Source organism: Aspergillus wentii (assembly GCF_001890725.1).
Source record: "Aspergillus wentii DTO 134E9 unplaced genomic scaffold ASPWEscaffold_7, whole genome shotgun sequence".
Classification (NCBI taxonomy): Eukaryota; Fungi; Ascomycota; class Eurotiomycetes; order Eurotiales; family Aspergillaceae; genus Aspergillus; species Aspergillus wentii.
Window position 1 is genome coordinate 45,693 of NW_024467838.1, and position 20,005 is coordinate 65,697.

At 49.0% G+C, this 20,005-nt stretch overlaps 9 protein-coding genes across 9 annotated transcripts; 3 read left to right on the plus strand and 6 right to left on the minus strand.

Moving 5' to 3' along the window:
• Positions 1–46: 46 nt before the first annotated feature.
• ASPWEDRAFT_117503 (cytochrome P450) lies at positions 47–1,599 on the minus strand (the record flags this gene model as incomplete). The annotated part of the gene is made up of 2 exons (XM_040828742.1): positions 47–1,270; positions 1,318–1,599. 2 exons carry the CDS (start codon positions 1,597–1,599, stop codon positions 47–49), a joined length of 1,506 nt encoding a protein of 501 aa, XP_040685382.1.
• A 223-nt stretch (positions 1,600–1,822) lies between these two features.
• On the minus strand, positions 1,823–3,211 carry ASPWEDRAFT_117384 (F-box protein; the record flags this gene model as incomplete). The annotated part of the gene is made up of 3 exons (XM_040828732.1): positions 1,823–2,491; positions 2,536–2,900; positions 2,965–3,211. 3 exons carry the CDS (start codon positions 3,209–3,211, stop codon positions 1,823–1,825), a joined length of 1,281 nt encoding a protein of 426 aa, XP_040685383.1.
• Positions 3,212–3,429: 218 nt separating this feature from the next.
• ASPWEDRAFT_53531 (acyl-CoA dehydrogenase family protein) lies at positions 3,430–4,825 on the minus strand (the record flags this gene model as incomplete). Its single annotated transcript, XM_040837898.1, has 3 exons — positions 3,430–3,582; positions 3,630–4,591; positions 4,639–4,825. 3 exons carry the CDS (start codon positions 4,823–4,825, stop codon positions 3,430–3,432), a joined length of 1,302 nt encoding a protein of 433 aa, XP_040685384.1.
• A 1,212-nt stretch (positions 4,826–6,037) lies between these two features.
• ASPWEDRAFT_117375 (uncharacterized protein) lies at positions 6,038–7,121 on the plus strand (the record flags this gene model as incomplete). The annotated part of the gene is made up of 3 exons (XM_040828730.1): positions 6,038–6,287; positions 6,352–6,977; positions 7,035–7,121. The coding sequence occupies 3 exons, from the start codon at positions 6,038–6,040 to the stop codon at positions 7,119–7,121; spliced, it is 963 nt and encodes a 320-aa protein (XP_040685385.1).
• ASPWEDRAFT_627738 (uncharacterized protein) lies at positions 7,086–8,578 on the minus strand. The gene has a single exon (XM_040838669.1). It carries the CDS (start codon positions 8,356–8,358, stop codon positions 7,156–7,158), a length of 1,203 nt encoding a protein of 400 aa, XP_040685386.1. The 5' UTR covers positions 8,359–8,578; the 3' UTR covers positions 7,086–7,155.
• A 220-nt stretch (positions 8,579–8,798) lies between these two features.
• On the minus strand, positions 8,799–13,040 carry ASPWEDRAFT_53533 (MFS transporter; the record flags this gene model as incomplete). Its single annotated transcript, XM_040837899.1, has 5 exons — positions 8,799–10,070; positions 10,117–10,822; positions 11,749–12,240; positions 12,298–12,553; positions 12,611–13,040. 5 exons carry the CDS (start codon positions 13,038–13,040, stop codon positions 8,799–8,801), a joined length of 3,156 nt encoding a protein of 1,051 aa, XP_040685387.1.
• Positions 13,041–13,990: 950 nt separating this feature from the next.
• ASPWEDRAFT_43666 (uncharacterized protein) lies at positions 13,991–14,522 on the plus strand. Its single transcript, XM_040836073.1, has one exon. It carries the CDS (start codon positions 14,101–14,103, stop codon positions 14,278–14,280), a length of 180 nt encoding a protein of 59 aa, XP_040685388.1. The 5' UTR covers positions 13,991–14,100; the 3' UTR covers positions 14,281–14,522.
• A 2,820-nt stretch (positions 14,523–17,342) lies between these two features.
• Positions 17,343–18,751, plus strand: ASPWEDRAFT_160578 (THO complex subunit 7 family protein). Its single transcript, XM_040829800.1, has 2 exons — positions 17,343–17,450; positions 17,503–18,751. Exons 1-2 carry the CDS (start codon positions 17,414–17,416, stop codon positions 18,489–18,491), a joined length of 1,026 nt encoding a protein of 341 aa, XP_040685389.1. The 5' UTR covers positions 17,343–17,413; the 3' UTR covers positions 18,492–18,751.
• ASPWEDRAFT_53537 (uncharacterized protein) lies at positions 18,649–19,114 on the minus strand (the record flags this gene model as incomplete). Its single annotated transcript, XM_040837900.1, has 3 exons — positions 18,649–18,750; positions 18,812–18,898; positions 18,953–19,114. 3 exons carry the CDS (start codon positions 19,112–19,114, stop codon positions 18,649–18,651), a joined length of 351 nt encoding a protein of 116 aa, XP_040685390.1.
• Between the last annotated feature and the right edge of the window lie 891 nt (positions 19,115–20,005).

The window sequence follows — 20,005 nt, forward strand, 5'->3', positions numbered from 1 at the left end:
TATAGATCACTATATAGTATGCACCATACAGCACGCATACAGCTGGTTACCTCCTCACCAACTCACAATAGAACCCCTCCTGCTGGACAAACCACACATTGCGCGTCTTCCACGGCCTCCCCTCATGAAGCCGAATCTCAAACGTCCTCAACAACTGCGGCAGAACTTTATGCATCTCCATCAACGAGATATTCTTCCCAATACACGTCCTCGATCCACCCCCAAACGCAAAGAAACTCTGCTCCATCTCCCGCAACTTATCCGCCGAACTGTCTAACCAGCGCTCGGGGATGAATGATTCGGGATCGGGGTAGATGTCCTCATTATGGTGGAGGACCCAGGCGTTGATACCCACCACTGTGCCGGGGGGCAGGTATTGGTGGCAGATGGTCGCGCCGGTGGAGGGGACGTGGCGTTCGAGGATGAGGCCGACGGAGGGGTGCAGGCGCATTGCTTCTTTCATGACGGCGGCGAAATAGGGGAGGTGGGTGAGGGATTCGCGGTAGGAGAGGGGGTTGCTGAGGTGGCCTTGTTGGGCTGCAGTGTCGATCTCGGCTTGCACTTTGGACAGCTTGTCCGGGTGGGTGATGAGGAGATAGATGATGGCGCGGAGGGCGATGGCGGTGGTGTCGGAGCCTGCAAAGACATTCCCGGATAGATGCACGATCATGTCTCGGGAGGAGAGGCGTTCGGGATCAGCTTGGTGGACGGCCATCCAGCGGGACAGCATGTCTTTGCCAGTGCTGTCGCTGTCCTGCTCTATTTTCCCATCGTTGTGCACCGACATGCGTGAGCTCATCGCCTTCAAGGTAAACCGCAGCACTTGATTCCAGTTCTCCATACTCGGGATAAGCAACGGCAGCAGTGGATTCCCAAGTAGAAATGGATGCGCTTCAGGAATCTGCCCACACACACTCGCATACAGCAGCAGTCCCTGAATAGCCTGTATCATATCATCTACATCGCGTCCTTCTCCCAGAAAGCCCAGTTTCTTCGAGAATGTCAACTCCCCAACAACATCAAACGCATAGTACTGTAGCCATATCCCCAGATCCACCGGTTTCTTTGCGTCTGCAAACTTGCCCATCTGCGAGATGAAGACATCCGTACAGGAGTCCACAGACGACTCCATTTCCAACAGCGAATTCATTCTGTACGCGTTGGCGACGGCTCGTTTCTGTTCGCGGTGATATTGTTCGTCTCGGGTGGAGAAGAGGTTCATCTGTGGTTTCTGTTCCCATACGATGCTTTGCAGCGGGAAGAATGCAGTCTGCATCTATCAGCGCTGCTCACTTCATCCATACCAAATAGACTCACCTTGTTAAACCCCTTTCCCAGTCCGTAGATGATTGGAAGCGCTTTTGGATCGCTGAATGAAACATGGCGAGGCCCGATGCGAACCATCTTGCCGTATTTCCGGTGCAGCTGGATGGCATTTTGATGGGCGTCGCCTTTCCACACATCGTATACCTTCCACAGTCGAGTATACGCAGCAAGCCATGGACCTGGAATGCCAGATAGTCTGAACTTGTTCGAAACAAGTCGAATGATGATGATGGCCAGGAAAAGATAGCCAGCGTATGTCTGAAAAGAACCCATTTTGGGATGATGAAAAGGGGAAGCAGTGTTACACAGAATGCTTTTTAAAAGTCTGCAGCAGTGCGTTATTCAACCCCGCATGTTGAGCTGTCATATTCGGGCTGCAGGGATGCGATGCACCTGCTATTCCGAGTTTAATTCGTACTTTTGTGTACACACTTATACGAGGTGTGGATACTTATCATCATTATTAATGACGGATTGTCATTCGTCAGTGAGATCATTACTCCACGATGATATCCTCTTTCATCTGCCCAGTCGATATCAACAACGATCCCAATGCCTCTTTATCCTCTTCAGTACAAGATGGCCATTCTTCATACTCTCCTTCAAACACATGGCTGCCCCCAATATACGGATTGGGACGTGTTTCATCATCAAACATCATATACCGGTCCATAAGTAGCCCCATGCCGATCTCCCCCTCCATTTCAAACGGCATCCCGAGCCACCAGTCGGATCTCCCCATGCTGATGTGTCGGAGATGGGGCAGTTCCGATTGAAAGGCTGAAAAGTAGTCGTGCCAGCGCGCAGAATATGTGGCGTGGTATTCGTTTGATAACCGGGTGATCTGTGTCGAGTCCAGATAGCAGTGTTGCACGGTTTCTGGTTCGGTCATTCGAGCTGCGAAGACGATGGCACATTCGTCCAAGTAGAGTTCGCAGAGACTGTGACCGTGAGAGAGGATCCAGTCGAGTTGGGTGTCGTGGATGAAGGTGTAGTTTCCTAGAGCCAACGTTTTAAGATGGGGGAAGTGAACACCACGCAGATCGAGTTTGGGGTAGAAGCCAAAGCAGTGCTGATAGTAGAGAGTGAGATGCTGGAGAGTCGACATGGTGGGCTTCAGCCACAGAGGGGGAATTTCGTCAAAAAAGTCATGCGGTTCAGGGAGCTGCATTCGTTAGCTGTGTCTATATCATTTATAGTTGAGCCTACTCGATCGGTGATCTCTGGGTTTGTATTGTCATATTCACTGATGATGCCGAGCCGCAGAGAACGCAGACCCCGCAAAGTCTTGTCCATCGATTGCAGTGTCTTTACATCTTTGACATTGATAGTCTGCATGTGCCGGATTGCCAGTTCTTGATTGAGTCGAGGTAGGGACGCTGTCGATGCGAACAACCGCTTCATCACGTCAGAGCGGAAATTCCATGTCTGGGAACAGTTCACGTAGCCATTCTCGTCCGGCACGCAGCAGTATTTGTCAAAGTGGACCGTCAGGCTGTGCAAATTGGGGAATTCATCCAGTCGAGGAATGAGGGCTGTATAATAACCTGGCAGTTGGGCTTCTTCGCCATCGGCTCCTCCGTATTCATCGCACAGATCCTGTTCTGTTAGATCGTGATGGTTATCCAGGGGAGACACTCACAGCATCTGCCTCGATGCTATGCAGAATTATCCTTTTCGTCCTGTTTTTGAGGTTGCATCTCAGAATGCTTGTAAATCTGTTGCAGCTGTCTTGATCTGGGTATAATTCTACTGTTTTGAAGAGTTGATTGACTGCAATGTGGGATAATGTTTGGCAGGTTAGTCGCAGTGGGTGGAGAGACTCCCAGTCGACATATGCAACGATACGCGATAGAAGCTCAGTCGGCAGATTGAGAAGCGGCATGATGATATGGTGATGTTATCAGATTGAGGTTATTTGCAGTTTTATTGCGGGGATTTAGGCAACGCTGATTGGTTAGTGGCCCAAGGCAACATCTCAATATTTGTATATCAGAGTGTATCTTAGAATAATCTTAGTATATTCAAAGTATAATAAGTATAATATAGTTGGATGATATACTTACCTAATGACTGAATAATGTCTGAGTTAGGGACTGTCCATCAAAGCTTCTCTTTCGGCCCAAAGCCAAAAAGATACGCAGCAATCTTGCGCATCTGGATCTCTTCTGCTCCTTCGGTGATGCGATATCGTCGGAAATGGCGATATATATGCTCGAATGGGTAGTGTCGCGAGTATCCATCGCCCCCGTGTATCTACTTCATCAGCACTCCATATACTGCAGATGCCGGAATCGTCCTACCTGAATAGCCTCATCTGCAGCCTGGCACACCAACCGATTCGCCCAGTAGTTACACATGGCAACTTTATCGCTGAGTCTTCTCTCAGTCTCCACCCACGGCCGATCACCCTCAATGCGATCCATCTCCCAGCTTGTCTTGAGGATGAGCAACCGCAACATCTCCACCTGCGTCATCAGCTCAACCACAGGAAACTGTATCGCCTGGTTCTCGGCCAGCCTCTTCCCTCCCCAAATCCTTCTTTCTCTCGCCCGCTCCACACTCCTATCCAGACAGTACTTGGCCGCACCACACGAACTCGCCGCCTGTCGAATGCGATTCTCATGCACAAATGTCTGCGCCACCGCCAGTCCCTCGTCCACCTTCCCCAGCACCGCATCCGATCCCACCCACACTCGATCCAGCTCCACCGTCGCATGATCCGTCGGCATATTCAGCGTCCACTCATAACTAACAACCCTCACCCCCTCCGTCTGCCGAGGCACAATAAACGCCGTAACCCCCCTCCCCTCGCCATCCTTCCCCCCCGTTCTCGCAAAGATAATCAAATGCGTACAGGCATGCGCTCCCGTCTGCCACTTCTTCACCCCAGATATCTCGTACCCCCCTCGCACCGCCTTCGCCTCACTCTCCATAAACGTCGCATCACTCCCGTGTCCAGGCTCCGTCAGGCCGAACGTCACGCGAAACTCCCCCCTTAGCCGGGCGGGAATGTACGTGTCCCGCTGCGCATCACTACCAAAGTGGTGCAGCATGAGGAGATCGGGAAAGTTGCCGACTATACTGTGTTCGTTCTGGAGATCGTTGGCTAGCCCTATCCCTCCTCCGTAGGTTGGGTGGGAGGCGAGGTGGAAGCGGATCGCGGACATGTATAGGTTGGTGTGTGGGTGTCCTGATCCGCCGTATGGTTTTGGGAGGGCGAAGCTGTAGAATCCATTCCTTTGGGCGAGAACACGGGCTTGTTCTGGATTTATTAGACTAATCTATTAGATTGCAGATGAGGGTGAATACGGAGTAGGTCCTCCCATTGTTTGGATGGGATTCCGCCATTCTCCCAGTCGGTGCGGGTGTATTCCCGTCGGTGATCGAAGAAGCGGTTATTGTCGTTTGAATACTGCAGAGGGAGGATGTCGGATTTGATGAAGGAGTCAATGGACTCGACATAAGCAGTTAATTCTGGTGGTAAGTCGAAATTCATGTTGTTGATGAGATGTTCTGCTTGGTATGCTCTGGGGATGATATACTGATGACCCCGCACGTCATACCTCGGTCCGGGTAGTACAAGTACGTTGAACATGATCGAATATCTGGTTTATGCTAATAGCTACAGGTTTCATTCTGAAGCATGAAGATGGATGTTACGATATAGAACTAGATATATCAATATTATCGGGATTTCATTCCTCTGTTTAGGGGAAATTTTAGAGTATAAAGAGATAGATATAGTTAAAGATGCAATATCAGAAACTCCTAAGAGTAATAAGAGTCATAAGAAAGAAGAGTTAAATCGTAGATATAATGAGTTGTCTTTATAATTAGCTAAACTAAATAAGAATTACGGGTGGGAAACTCGATTTCACGGGTCCTTAGAATGCAATCTAAGTGTGCTATGAGTCTTATCTCAACAGGGATGATAAGTTGGTTAATAACTGCACTTGATATCTTGATTCATCAAATGAGTCAAGACAGATGCAATGATAAGCTGTCCTTTAAATACGCTCTTGGCTTCTTCTTGTCTTCTTGTCTTCTTTTCTTTTTCTTTCTATTTCTTTTCTCCATTCTCTTCATCTGAATGTCTGAATGATGACTAACATTGCCACTCAGGCTGTCTCTACTACTACAGAGTGCACTATACTAACATAGTGCTTATACTCTTATCCTCATCCTTATTCCTATTCTTGTTCATTATACTATTTATTCTTCCATCTCGCTTATACTCAGTTACTGTCAGACTGAGCATTATTAACCTCATTTATAATATCTTATCCGAATCCACCCCAGTCCACATGGGCCGATCTCTCCAGCTAATCCGGCCAATCACGCTCCTCCCGCCCATTGAAACGACATAATGCAATTGCCAAATCGTTTGCTTCCAGAAGCTTTTCTGCCTTCTTATCGCAGCTCCACTTTTCCCCGTTTCGGATCTTGCAGCTTTTCGGATTGCCGATGTTCCTTCTCGGGCGACTGACTCGTGGTCACTGGTATGCTGTGTGTGACGAATAGCTGAAATGCTGCGCAAACTCTGGCTATGCAAACTTCCGTAACTGCGAAACAAACGGCTGTCGTATCCACTCTCTTTCCGGGTCTTTCCTTAAGCCGCATATACAAAGGTGAATATGTCGCGTGAAAACGGAAATGTAGCCTTACGTCTTTTCTTTTTTTCATCTCATTCAGCTCTGTCTGCTCAGCCATGGTCGTCATCTCGGGCCTCCCCGAATACGAAAGCCATGAACGCCAACCCAGCGTGTCTCCGGCCATTCCCCCCTTTGCGGGCAGACTGGGCGGGCCCCAGGAATACTTTGATCGTAACGATCCCCGGAATTCGAAGCTGTTGAAGAAGGTTCCCGATGCGGCGCCCAGTATGCATCTGTCTGAGGTTTTTGATCTGCGTGGCTTTAAGAGTATGGATTTGTGGAAGTTTGCGGTGTTGGAGTGCATTGGTATGACCTCTTATACTATTTACCTTCTATACTACATTCGAAGATGAGTGTTAACGAATGATAGGCAGCATGATGAACACCTTCATCACCTCCTGGGTAACAATCCACGCCCCCTCCACCCTCGCAGCCCCCAAAACTGAAGCCGGCATCTACCACACCGTCACCTTCTTCTCCCCCCTCTTCGGCGGCATCACCAACCTCCTCCTCATCCCGCTGCTCATCTACACCTTCTCCCCCTCCAGCGGCGGCCACATCAGTCCCACCATCACCATGGCCACCTTTTTTGCCCGTATGATTTCCTTCCCGCGCATGGTGCTCTATCTAGCCGGGCAGACGTTCGGCGGTGCGCTCGCTGGCTGGGCCATGCGGACTGCGTACGGGAGTCGCGAGTTCACCGTCGGCGGGTGCTATTTCGACACCGACGTCGTGCCGGTGAAAGATGCCCTGGTGATTGAGTTTATGAGTTGTTTGATTCTCGTGTATGTGGAGTTTGGGGTTGCGTTGGATCCGCGCCAGGCGAGGCTGTTTGGCCATGCGGCGTCGCCGTGGTTGGTGGGCATTGTGCTGGGGATTGTCAGTTGGGGGTCGGCGTTTACGAGAGAGGGCTATATCGGGGCCAGTGTCAATCCGGCGCGCTGTTTTGGTGTTTATGTCGCGACCGGCTTTCCGGGGTATCATTGGATTCATTGGGTGAGTTTTCTGCTTCATATCTTATATTGTATGAGATGATGCTAACATAGTAATCAGGTTGGTCCGTTGGCTGCTTCTATCGGACATGGCTTGATCTACTATCTAGATCCTCTCTGGGTTGATCCCAGGCCGCACAGTTTATAATAATCGTGTATAATATTGTATATATGTACCATAGCTATAGAGACTCAGCACCTATAGATTCATCTTCAACGCAACCTCCTTTCTCATACAATGTCGATATAGACAACATCTCCTCCGTTGTCTTTCCCTTGCTATGCTTCTCCCACAATTCATCCACATCATACGTCTCGGAAAACTCCAAAGACGCTGCCGGCGGGATCCCCTTTTTCTCCTCCCACTCGTGCATCTTCTTCTCCTGCTGTGCCTCCATATCGTAATATAAACACACCATATCGTAAATCATACTCGAAATCACCATCATATCTCTAGGGCGCCTATGATGTAGCTCCGGAAACTCATCCAAGACCCCCCGAGTCCGCTCTTCAAACTCAGACTCCCCGTTGCATTTCTGCAGAAACCACTGCCGGAGAAAATCCCACCGCATAAGCCTCGCCGTCCGCCCAGGCGCATATTTCCACAAATCCGCATGCAGCCACATATACTCAAACCCCACGCGTCGAGATACAGCAAGCCGGGCCTCGCTCTCCTGGATTTTTCCCACGTTGATCACTCGCCAGTTCATCCTTTGCTCCAGTTCCGCCGAGTGAGCTTCAACCGTGATGTTTTCGACATTCTGTAGTGTGCAGAACGGTAACACCGCCACGTCATGGTCACAGTGGGTTTCTCCTCGTAGCAGCCTCATACTGTGATTCATTCCGCGATCTCTGTCGAACCAATCCTGGCCGTCGCGTTTGCACAGTCGGATGGTCAAATTTCGAATCTTTTCCGCGCCCTTCAGCAGTTCGACTAGGGCACGCACTCTCTGCCAGAGACAGAATAGCTTGCCTGCGTCTTTAGGGTCGGGCGCGAAGAGATTCGCAACCACACGATCGATTCTGTGGAAGGGAAGATTATCAAAGCCCCGTGTTCTCGCGTCTTCTTTGTTTCGAAGAATCCACGTAGCTTGTGGCTCCTCCAGTTGTGCTCGCTCCTGTCGGCCCCGCCTTAAGTAGACAGTGGTCCATCGTTCCTTCCTTTGGTAGTAGATCGCGGAGACGTCGAATTCCAGACAGGACCGTCGGTACAGCAACAGCGATATCTCGTCGTGGATGCTTTTACTAGCGCGGAGGATGCGCAGATCTGTCTTTGGGGTGCGTAAAAGCACGGTATCCTGGCCGTCGGGGATGAACTGTAGCCAGATTTGTTCGCGGATCTCGTATGGGAATTGAGCCAGACATCCGAGACTGGGGAATTCCATTTTGTTTGGTAATGAATGATAAACAGGAGGTTATGAATAGTAAATTGATAAGTGATCGTTGGTGGTTGGCAGCATAGTGAAGGAGTGTAGTGATCAAGTCGTTGAATGATAGAAGGTTGGAAATCGAAGGAAAGTTGCCATCCACCTAAAGCTACAGTAGGCTGCAGCGGTGCGTTGTAGACCTTGTATACAGGCAGTGATCTCCCAAACAGTCTGGTCGAAGAAGTTTACCAGGGTTCGTTTTGACATTTTATCAAACTGTGACGTAGCATCGCTGCCTCGGAGCATAGATTAGATCTAGCAGTCTTTGTAGACTGACTTGTAGCATGAGAAGTATCAGGATTTTCCGATGATATGTATTCAAGCTGTCACGAAATTGCTGGCTCAAGACTGAGTGTTGCAGTCTTCGTAGACAGAGTATGTCTCACAGAGAGGTCATCTCAAAGCGCATCAAATGGAGTGGAATCTCCGCATCCCCAAAGTGTACCAGACATATTTTCAAATGTCTCAAAATCAGGCATCCACAACTGACTCTCCTGGTTCAGGTCTATCCAAGGAGCAAGTTGCATCGCCATCCGAACCCCGTGGTTCTCGCAGTCCGCCTGCATCTGCGATCCCCAGCCCCCATCCGATGCCACGCCCAGTGGGTTCGTCGTGGAAACATCTTCGGGTTTGAACATGCCAGTTCCAGCTCCGGGGAAGGTATTCCCACCTTGTTGGGCAGTCATCAGTTCGGCCATACCGACACTCTTGGCAGTTTCGTCGCCTTCAAGCTTCTCCATGGCTGCGTTGACAAGTAACTCGAATGCGTCGCGGTATTTCTTGACTGATGCTGCTCGTTCTCCCATCACGAATAGAACGGTCGAGCACGCGCGTATGTCGTTGCTCATCTGGACTGACCATATTTCATCCGTATGCGTCCATAAGGCATACAAAAGGGTAACGCCTGCCATGAAGACCGTCTGAACTGCCAGAAATGAGTGGCCATACCCGGGTGTTTGATGTAGTTTTTTGTGAGTCTGACAAATATCCCCGGCCGCCCGAAGACAGATATGATAATATGGATCAGAGAGGGGAAGAGAAGGTAAGAAGGGCTGGATCAGTATCCGTAGCGCCCTGTTATAATGAAGCATGGGATAGTCAAGATCAGGCCCACTGAAACGCGCCGTGGCGGATTCCTTCCACTCTTGCAGTTCGAAGAAAAGGCCATCCATTTTCGATCGAAGGGCATGCAGCGGTTGATCCGCCCGGTAGATTTTGTGTTGGATTTTGGAATCAATGCGACGTAGCTGAGTCAAGTATATTGCGAATGTCAAAGTCGACAGTCTATCCGTTGGTTGACGGTTGGTCAACAGCGCTGGATCACGCACATCGTCGTCCACATCCAACGGTAAGGGAAGATCGATATGCCTGTCTGCAAGACTGAACGGTCGCCCAAGAGACATCGACACGACTCTTTCTAGATAATAGACCGTCCAGAACAGCCGCCGACGCATTTGAGCAGTAAAAGGATCAAGATGAGCCTCGTTTGCTTTCCGATGAAGTCCAAGATCAATGGCAGTACGCATGGCAAGACCAACCATGTACCACATACCATGATTTGATGCAGATCTAAGGTGGTACACTACAAGAAGAGTCATGGCCTCTATATTCTCCACCGATCGTGTTTCACACATTGCTGGCACATGTTGAAGAGCGGTCATGTAAAATCGCTATAATGGTCAGAGTTGGTAGAAAAAGACCCATTGGAATACGTACCTCAGGAGCCACATATGTGTATTTCTCGCTCAACTGGATCAGGGTCGCTCCGATTGCATATACCACGTAGATTTTGAATATCCCAAACCTTTCAGCCTTTGAAAGCTCCTCACGTTTGACCTTTGCTAGCCTGCAGCGATCCCCATGCAACCGCCACAACTCGTCCCTGTCAAGAAAGGGATAGCGGACGTGAAGCCTTGTGAGATATGCATTCAAGATCCTCGTCCCCATGACATCATTCGGTGGCTCAGCACTATTTGCAAGCACCTCCTCTACCCTGGACGCTCGATTCCGAGTGCCACTCTGAGCATGCGGTGGTTGAGGGGGGAAGCCGGTAGACTTTGGTCCTGAATCTACCCCATTACCTCTAGAAGATTGATTCTGTTGGCTGTAGAAAGGGGAGAGGATCTGATTCCACACCGTTGCTTGAACCATCTCTCCAAGATTTGCAGCCAGGGAAAGCCCAGAGCTAGAGCCCACATATGCAGGTGCCTCTGAGGGGTTCAAAGCGAGGAATCCCGCCAGCTCACCGACTGGGTTATTATCAATCCCAGCCATCGAGCCTGTCTGAGGAGTATCCTGATTCTGAGGCGATAGTAAAGCAGCAACGGGATGAGTGGCGTTGTTGCTAGCATTGCTGCTGGCTATTTTGCCTTCTAATTGAGACTCTAGATACGCAATGCGCTGTTCCAAAGTACGTGTATATCTATCGTAGGTAATTAGTATCCTCATTCTCAGAAAAAACGGACGGAAAACGCTGACTGGTTCTGCGACGAATTCTCCTGCCGAACGCTGGATTTATCGCAGTCGGCTCCAGCTTTTTGGCAATTCGAGCACACAGGATACTCATTGTCACACTATTTCATGTTAAAGCTGCATCCCTGGCTCAGTCATACAGGTACATTACACACCTTCTGCTTCCTTGTCTTACATCGTGAACAGGCCGTTCTCCCGCGCTTCCGAGGGTTGTAATCCCTTGAAGCAGAAGTTGAAGGCTCAGTGATATCCATAATGCAGAGATTGAAGCATATCCATCTCGCCCAAATTATCAGCGATGAATATGTATATTTCCAGATATCGCAAGAAGATGCCTGGAGAGTCGAGATGGAGTCGAGATGCGTCGGAGAAACCGACGGCGCCAAGACTTTTGCGGTTCCATCCGGCATGTCCAGAAATAGACTAGACCCGCTGGCGGGAATAGCTTCACTTTGTCCGATTTGGGTCTGTTGAGGGTACGCTCTCTATTAACTCTGCTACAGTAGAATAGATACGGAATCTATAATCCACCATTCCTTCCGTTGGTTTGTTTAGTGTATCAATTCACAGGGTGTTCTCATGAGCATTCCAAAATCAATGATCATATCTCAATTCAAACATTATCTATATCAAGTTGCTTTACTCTATGCTCTATGAAAACAAAACGCCACCGATGCATCTAATGCGATCCACAGGATTGACACGGAACGAAACGTCTTCGGTGTAGACATCAATCACGACGTCTTGCTCTCCTGATTGCTCTCCGATGTATTCTTCGCAGCAGGTGACTCAGCATCTGCTCTTGGCTCGGCCTTTGCTCTTTCATCAGACCCCTCGATCTCAGATGCCTCTGCCGAAAGACCGTTCGCGCGCTGCTCTTCAAGTGCTTTCTGCTGCGCTTCTGCCTTTTCCTCCTCGGGCTCTTTGACTCTCTCCAAACCACGATCCCGAATGAATACACAAGCCAGGAACGCCGCTCCAATAAGAGGTATTTGCAGGATGAAAACTGCACGCGACGCTTTAGCGTATGCGGCAAGTATACTAGCCCAGTCTGCATCCGAAACGTTTGACCGGGAGGGAAGCGAATAAGTCGAGTGCACCAAATTTTGGTATCCTTCGGGCAGATTGGACCGAAGCGTTGCTTGCAGAAGAGCAGCAGAGACGGCCAGTCCACACGCACCCCCGAGACAGCGGAAATAGTTCCGATCTGATATAACCACGGCACGTTGGGACTTTGTGCAGTGCGACTGCATGGCGACCAGGGTGGGCTGGAAAGTGAATCCAACACCCATCCCTACCACACCGACAATGACTGCAATCGCACCAGGACTAGTATGGACATTGAACAGCAGGGTTAAGCCAGCGCCCCTATAGAAATTCAGTTAGAATAATCACAAGGAAAAGACGGTTCACATTTACACTTACAGCGTCCAAAGACCAAAACCAAGCCAGATGACCTCTCCGTATCGCTTGCATCGTGAAATGTACTGCCCAGAAGCGATGGAAGACAACGATTGGCAGGTGACCATAGGTGCCGTTAATGCTGCAGACACAATCGGAGACCATCCTCGAGCGTTTTGGTAGTATAATGGTAAATAATAAAGGTATGCCTGGTAGACCGCTCCCAAGAGAAAGCTTTGAATGAACAGTGCACAAAGAACTCTGTTCTTAAAGAAGACAACTAGTCATACAAGTCAGTATCCATCTTATCTGAGAGGTGAAAACTGCCAGAACTTACTGGGAAGCATGGGCAGTGACGCCACTTTCCATTCAATAAAAATGAAGGCAATCAAGGAACAACTTCCAATCGCAAGCATACTGATCACCATGGCAGAGTCCCACTCAAAGTAAGAACCACCGCCGGAGATGGGAATCAGTAAGAATATGATCCCGATTGAAGAGGCAAGAATGCCGTAGTAGTCAATCCGACGCATGTTCGTTCTGAGGCCATCCTGCCGGGCATTGTTTGGGATCAAGAAGTATCCAACGATAATTGAGCATGCCGACAGAGGAGAAATCAGCCAGAAGAAGCCTCGCCAAGTTGATTTCATGATAAAGGCCGCTGCGATAAAGGGCCCGATGACGTTTCCCATTCCCAAAGACGCACCCAGGACTCCCTGGTACTTGCCACGATCTCTTAATGTCACCACGTCGGAGACGATGATCATGGTCACAGATGCAATACCACCTCCTGCAATACCGGCAAGACCTCTGAAGACATAGAACATGGCGGCATTTTGAGAAAGGCCACACAGCAAGTCCGCGATGCACAGCAGAGCCAGCGCACACAGGTACACGATCTTCCGACCAAAGATATCTGAAAGGCGGCCATACAGGACCGTAAACACGGTGTTTGCGATCAGTGATGAGGTGCCAGCCCATGAAATGGTGCTTTCTGCGTTGAGGTCTTTGGCAATCGTGGGCAGGGTAACGCTGATTCCGTTCTGGTCCACAAATGAGATGAGCAATGATATCGCAAGACTGGTAAAGACAATCATCAACTGTTTAAAGGGCAGGATATTTGTCTGGTCATGCAGAGCCTTCTCTGCGGCTCGTTGCCGGTCCATTCTCCGATGTCGTATATCGACTGTGTAGGCCAATGAGATAGAATCCAAGATATCACAACCTCATTAGTATACCAGAATATTTCCTCGATGTACAAAAAGGACAATCAATTTTAAACAAACACCGTTCTCACACAGCATCGGTTTAAAACATAATTCAATGCTGCTGTTTTATAGCTCGGTGGCAAGGCTCCTCGAGAGCAACAGTTGACTCACAGCAGCCAGTAGAAAAGGTATCGGGTATCAAGAAGATTTTTCAAACAGCCTAGATGATCCTTTACTATCCCGGTTTTTCCAAACGCAGCAATAGCAGCAACACATCTTGCAGGGATATCAAGGGATAAATTGGGCCTTATCAATAACTCCAGGCGTGCATCGGACCCTACACCGACGGTCAGAATCTGCGCCACTGACAGGCCAGTCAGAAAGCCCCTCTCCCCTGATCTGCTCACACTCCAAACGCAGGGAGCCTGTCGGGCCAATTCCGCCTTTCTTTGTGCATTTTGGCTCCAAAAAAGAGAAACCGTCTGGTCGGATGTGGAGCGGTTACGTCGGCATCCGCGATGGCCTCGTCGGACGTCCGATGGAGGCGGCGCTGGACGAATTCCGCTTGGGAAGTTGCTAATCAGTGGTTATTCCGAGCTATTGACAGGCCACGACTCGCATGTCGCACATCAAGACATTTCCACTTTCAAGTATCAACGGTGAGCCAGAACAGTCCGTTGTCAAAGGAAAAGAAAATGTGCGATCGGCAAACCCCCGATACAGATGCGGAGTTATGTCATCGACCTTGCCCTTTTGGGAAAGAAAGATCAAGGCAAGCAAAATATATGCTGGAGCATAGTACAGAGTATATATATATATATATGCATCTTGAATGATTCTGTTGAAAAGGGTAGGCTGCATGGAGGACTCCGTCTGTGAAAGCTCAGGTCAAGTTTTCCCTGCGTGATGCTTATATGTACTTCCAATGAAAGACACCTTGAATCGTCTGCTATTTTGTACATAGAGTCCAGGATATCCTTATTGAGTATTGCTGGGTGATGGAAAATCCTCCAACAATCATGTCTCCAGGATGATGCCGACAATTAAGAATCATAATCTTTCCCATGGAAGCTCGAAGACGTATCCCTGCTTCAATTCGGGCGGATCAAGACATCCAGTATGTCCTCTTCAATAAATATAAACAAAATTAGATATGACCGTGTCAAGGCTGTTCAGAAAACGGACGAGGCAGCCCGGGAATTATGGCACAAAGCAGACGGATGACGTGACTAGGAATCCCTCTTCCATCCGGCTTCCACGCGAAGATTGGATTCGTCAATTCAATGCTGAGGGAAATCCCGAATGTACATTTGACGAGACACTTCAGAAGTTTATTCCTCTCTCTGTAGTAATCTTTGAAGCCAGAATTTGCAGTATTCAATTTCGATTTCGTCGTGGCACGAGTAGTATCGTTTCTTCAGGCAGCATTTTGTCAATTACCCAACTACCCAAAGGTTGCAAAAATCAAACAAAAGTTTAAGAAAATCAAGTAATTAATAAATTTATTTCACAATTCAACTCCAACGAAGTTCTGAATGAGATATTATATACTGTGGCAACAGTCATGTACATAGCTGATATATGAACAGTCACGCTAAACGGACAATCGCGATTAACCCAATAGGTGCAAATAGGCAATAAGGTTATGTACCAAAACCCTGTATGAAATAGAACAGCCGCAGATAAAGCCCTTCATATATTCAAGAAAGTTATTAAACGCGTGGGCATCAATTTTTCGAACAGTCGACCATATGCCATGACTGAATTTCTTCAAGTAGCATTGATTCAATGGCGTGGGACTTTCATTCGTAAAGTCCAGAGACGTTAGAAATAAAGTAAAATGTTGTAGATCAATTCTTCCATGTTCGCGATCAGTCTGTTGATCAGGATGATGGCCAAGGTAGTGCGACCAATGCAAGATTTACTTGATGGATTCAGGCCGGGCCGGTGGGAATAATCTTGCGCCCGATTCCAGTCAAGATCATCATCTTGTTTATTCGAACCATTACCAGCGCGACTTATGTCGAATGATGTTTGACCGTATGACCGTATGCCAAGCGTCTTCTTCGAAAAAGAAGCTCAATACTAGACATTACATCAAGCGGTTCTTCAAATGAGATACAGATCATATGAACCTGTGACAGGTAGCGAGTCAGGGACCATTTGATAGTCCTGTAGTAAATCAGGAATGTGCTGGGGCGATTGGAACTTCCAGGGCTCCCGCTGGCCAAGGAGGTTGTATAACGCGCGTGTTGGCAACAGGGGCGCCTTCAAATGCAGTCGTACTTCCAACTGGGTTGCTGCTATTGTTACCTGGCCCAGGTTGAGATGGGCCTACAGCCCTTGGATCAGCTGCTTGCTCGGGTACAGGATGCGGAGGCAAGTAGTTCCCGTCCGCAGTGTTTCCTTGGTTCGGAAAGAAACTCTGGTTCAAAGCGCCACACGTAGTACAGGTAAACTCAATCTTAAAGTTTGAAAATACCGGTTGAGAAGTATGGGTGTTTCCACCGTCGTGGGGTTGTGTCTGGGGTGCCGGCTGTTTCGTCTGCGTTATATGGATTTGATTGGGAGCCGTGCGGGCAAAGGTAGGCTGCGGCGGATTAGGCGAAGCGGTACTTTGGCTGAGAGGGGTTGGTTCATGCGATCGAGCAGGTACAGGTGCAGGTGCAGGTGCAGGGGCAGGGGCAGGATGTTGCAGTGAAGGTGCGAGCGCCACAGACTGGGCATGGGGCTGCTGCGGGGCTGGAATAGGACTGCGTTGAGGCTCGTTCTGACTGATATCAATGATTTCTGGCCGCATATTTTCTGGAATCCACCTCTGCCCTGGCAGACCGCTATACGATGGGCCAGGTTGATTTTCCGGTGATTCCGGATGCAGGTGTTGAGTATCCTGGCGAACAATTCTGCTGTCATCATAACCGGTATCGCCATTCTGGCTTGATGCCTGTCGCGGCTGCAACTTTGTAAGAGCTCGCTGAGCTTGTCTCATCGAAATATCATATCCATGGTAGCGTTTGACGGCATCCACAACCTCCTGGCCCTTGATCTTGCTCTTCATGTCGAAGAGTTTTGGTATTTCCGTCAGAAGAAACCGAACATGCGATGCCTCGGAGCGCGCAGGTGTTGTCCCCGGTGAAACCTCGTTCCTGCGACAACTATGGCTGTCTTGTAAACTGGTGATATAAGTCGCATTTTTGTTGGCCCGGCAGACAACGCGAAAGTAGCAATTAGCAGACGATCGGCAGCCTATCACGACACTTTTCTTGTTGCTCCGTGTCACCCGGAGCTCCCAGTGCTGCCTTACAGAGATGCTCCGTACGACAGTTTTAAATTCCTCCAGCGATACAAACTGTTGGCCCACATGGAGCCCCGAATACATTTCCGTCATGATGGGGTAGGAAAGCGACGCAGGATAAATGAAGGCGATCCAACAACGGTGAAAGCCGTGGCAGTGGTGCCAAATAAGATTTCCATCAGTGGGCTGTTAGCGATGATCAGGGTGCGTTCCGGTTCTGTAGATGCAGGAACGTCGGGGTTGATCTATGTTGCACTGGTGAGCTCTGAGTGGAGCTAAGATAGGTCAGCAAGAATAGGGGATTGCAGTAGCGGAATAACCATAAGCAAGTAGAATACGGGCATCGCTAAATCGCTGATCACAATATGCAAAAGCAAGCACTGCCATCTACCAACGACCCTGGAAGGGCCGTTGATTTTGGGGCTGAAGGAGTTGGTGGGAGAATCGACGATCCAAAGGCGGTCCAGATTGTAGCAGGAAGAATCGACAGGGAGTGGAGAGGTTGAAGATGTTCCGCCCGCTAGCGCCGACCCCCAGACCGCTCGCATCGACCTTAGACACCACCAGACAGACACAAAGACCGATCCACCATCGGCCATCCAGTGTCGTTTTCAAGCCTCGATTGATTCTAGACGTGATGGCATCCTATGGATTGTTGGACCAAGCGGAAGAAGGTCGGGTTGGCCTTTCTTGTTTTTTCTTCTCTCCCCATACTGACCCTCGCAGATGCTCTTCACAAATCGCGTCTTCTAAACGTTGAAGAAAAACCCTTCCGTCGGATATCGAAACGTCTATTAACTTCCCAATCGATTGTGGTCTCGAATGCAACACTCCCTCCCACCCCTCCTCCAGAAGATGCCGACCAAGAGGCAACAACAGCGGCAGAGGCCGAAAAACAGAAAAGGCTTGAGGAATGGCGCAATTTTCGCGAAGATGTGACTCTTGATTTTGCCGCATTCGAAGGAAGCATTGCGCGCATCCAATTTCTGCTGACGAGTAACGAGAGGGAACGGGAGCGCTATGCCGCCGAAAAGCTTCAGATTCTCTCCACGATGCAAGCCGTTCGTGAAAACACGTCTGACTTGCGGTCTCAGCTGGAAGAGGCGCAACGACTTCTTGCCCTACGGAAAAGCTACGACGATCTGGCCGAGAAGATTACGAGCAACAGGCTTCTCAAGCCTCGCGAAGATCAGCAGTCGAACCTCCAGAAGTTACGAACAGAAATCACCGAGTTAGAAAAGGAGAGCAAGGAATACGCGCAAACTTGGTCCGAAAGGCGAGAGCAGTTTGGCCGTATTGTGGAAGAAGGAATGCAGCTTCGACGCCTCATTCGAGACGAAAAGGAAGAGGTTGAGCGCAGGGAAGGTATGCAAGAGGATGCGGATGCGGATGACGGCGACGTTCCTTCTAAGGGCAAATCCAGCGAAGCGAATACACCACGTCCTGATGGAGATAGTGCGACGCCGTCTCATAGTCAAGATGAGACCGGTCGATCGTTCGGGGGTCTGCAGGCAGAGAAGAGCATCACAGCTGCCGGGGCAGCGTCACCTTTACGGCAGGTCACTACCGCTGAAAATGAGAAGAAGATATCTCCTGATCAGGAAGACGCTACCATGGTGGATGAAGGAGAAGTGACCGAAGGGGAAGATAACGCAGAACGGCCTGATCACCTGGAAGAAGGGGAAGAAGTGAACGACAGAATGGACATTACATAGCCATCGAATCATTATCAAGCATGGAGTTAGGTTTGGCGGCGTTGGAATCATGACACCTCTTTTTAATTTACATTATGTTCTTATTCTGCATATTCATCAAATTTGCCTCCTGACACTACATCACAGGCACAGGGACTTCTCATGCAAATCTTTCATTTTAAGAGATCTCCCGCTCAGCCGACTTAGCCTTTGCAATGGCCTCTTTGGCAGCAGTGATATGCTCGACGTTGCTTTCGGGGCCCTTCTTGCCCTCCTCAGTCTGTCATAGAGTCTCAGCTCGGTTGATCAATCTGCAATGGAACACGGATCGAACAACTCACCAGTAGATGTTCAAGAGTTTTCACGTTGTCTTCGATTTTCAGCTTCAAGCTGGGGAAGACCTTTCTGGTTTCCTCGAGTGCCAGACGCTGTATTTGAGGGTCACCAATCAAGAACATTTTGGATTAACGAGCTATGCATACCTCTTGATTCAACAAAAACTCCTTGTTCTCATCTCCTTCTTCGCCTTCCATCCGCTGGATCCGTTGTTTTTGATCTTGTTCCTCGCGGTGGTAAGACGCCTCCTCCTTGACAAGGCGCAAGACTGAGGAGGTGTAGACCTCCAGAGGCGAGCGTGGACCCATGTTTTGGTGATTCTAAAGCTAAGTTGTTAATACTCAACGTTCTTGACACGAGCGGGGCAATGAAAGAGGGACAATGATGTCATGTATGAAGCATTGACATGAGCCTTTGGTTTCTGCATAGCAATGCAATAAATGCCGTAAACATAATCATCAGCTCCATGATATGGGAGAAACCCGAAGGAGTCTCAGGCCGATGAGGGGCTTGCATGGTGTTACAGGCCGTGAGGTTGTCACTGGTCAAAAATAATTCAAAAGAAGCATCATACATACCTTTGAGAAAGTAATTTAAGTGAGCAGATCACAAAATTTCCTGGATGGATAAGCAATCAAATAGACAATCTGTTGAGCGAAGAGAAGAGGAGAGCAATGTGACGCTTCCCTCACTATGATGCTATCCAAGAGGCATTTTGCAGTGTTTGTTTTGGTGGGGTGGAGAGGCAGCACGTGACGTAGGTCTGTATAAAGCATCAACATCTTCTTCTTTCCCCTCGACAACCATGCAATATCATCAGAGTCTCTTGAGTGATTATACTCTAGAGCATGCTCTCGTATATTCAGTCGACTATCTTCTTGGCCATGAGCAGAATTTCAAAAAAACACAAGTCTTAGATGTGGCTCACGTCCGCGTCTAACCTTGGAAGGTCTACATCCTAGACATCATCCAAGCCTGATCGTTGATCTTAGACAATTTGATAAAGATTGACATGAGGCTCTCTCGCTTTGTGCTTGGGGCGGCCACGAAACTCGGGCGTTGGCATAATCCTGGCCTGTCAATGGATCATCCTGTGATGAACACAGCCTCATCTGCCGGGCGTATTTGCCCGGGCGTGTCAGTAGAATGAGGCTTCTTGAAAAAAATCCTTCTTACTGGCTATTCTGTTCATGAAATGC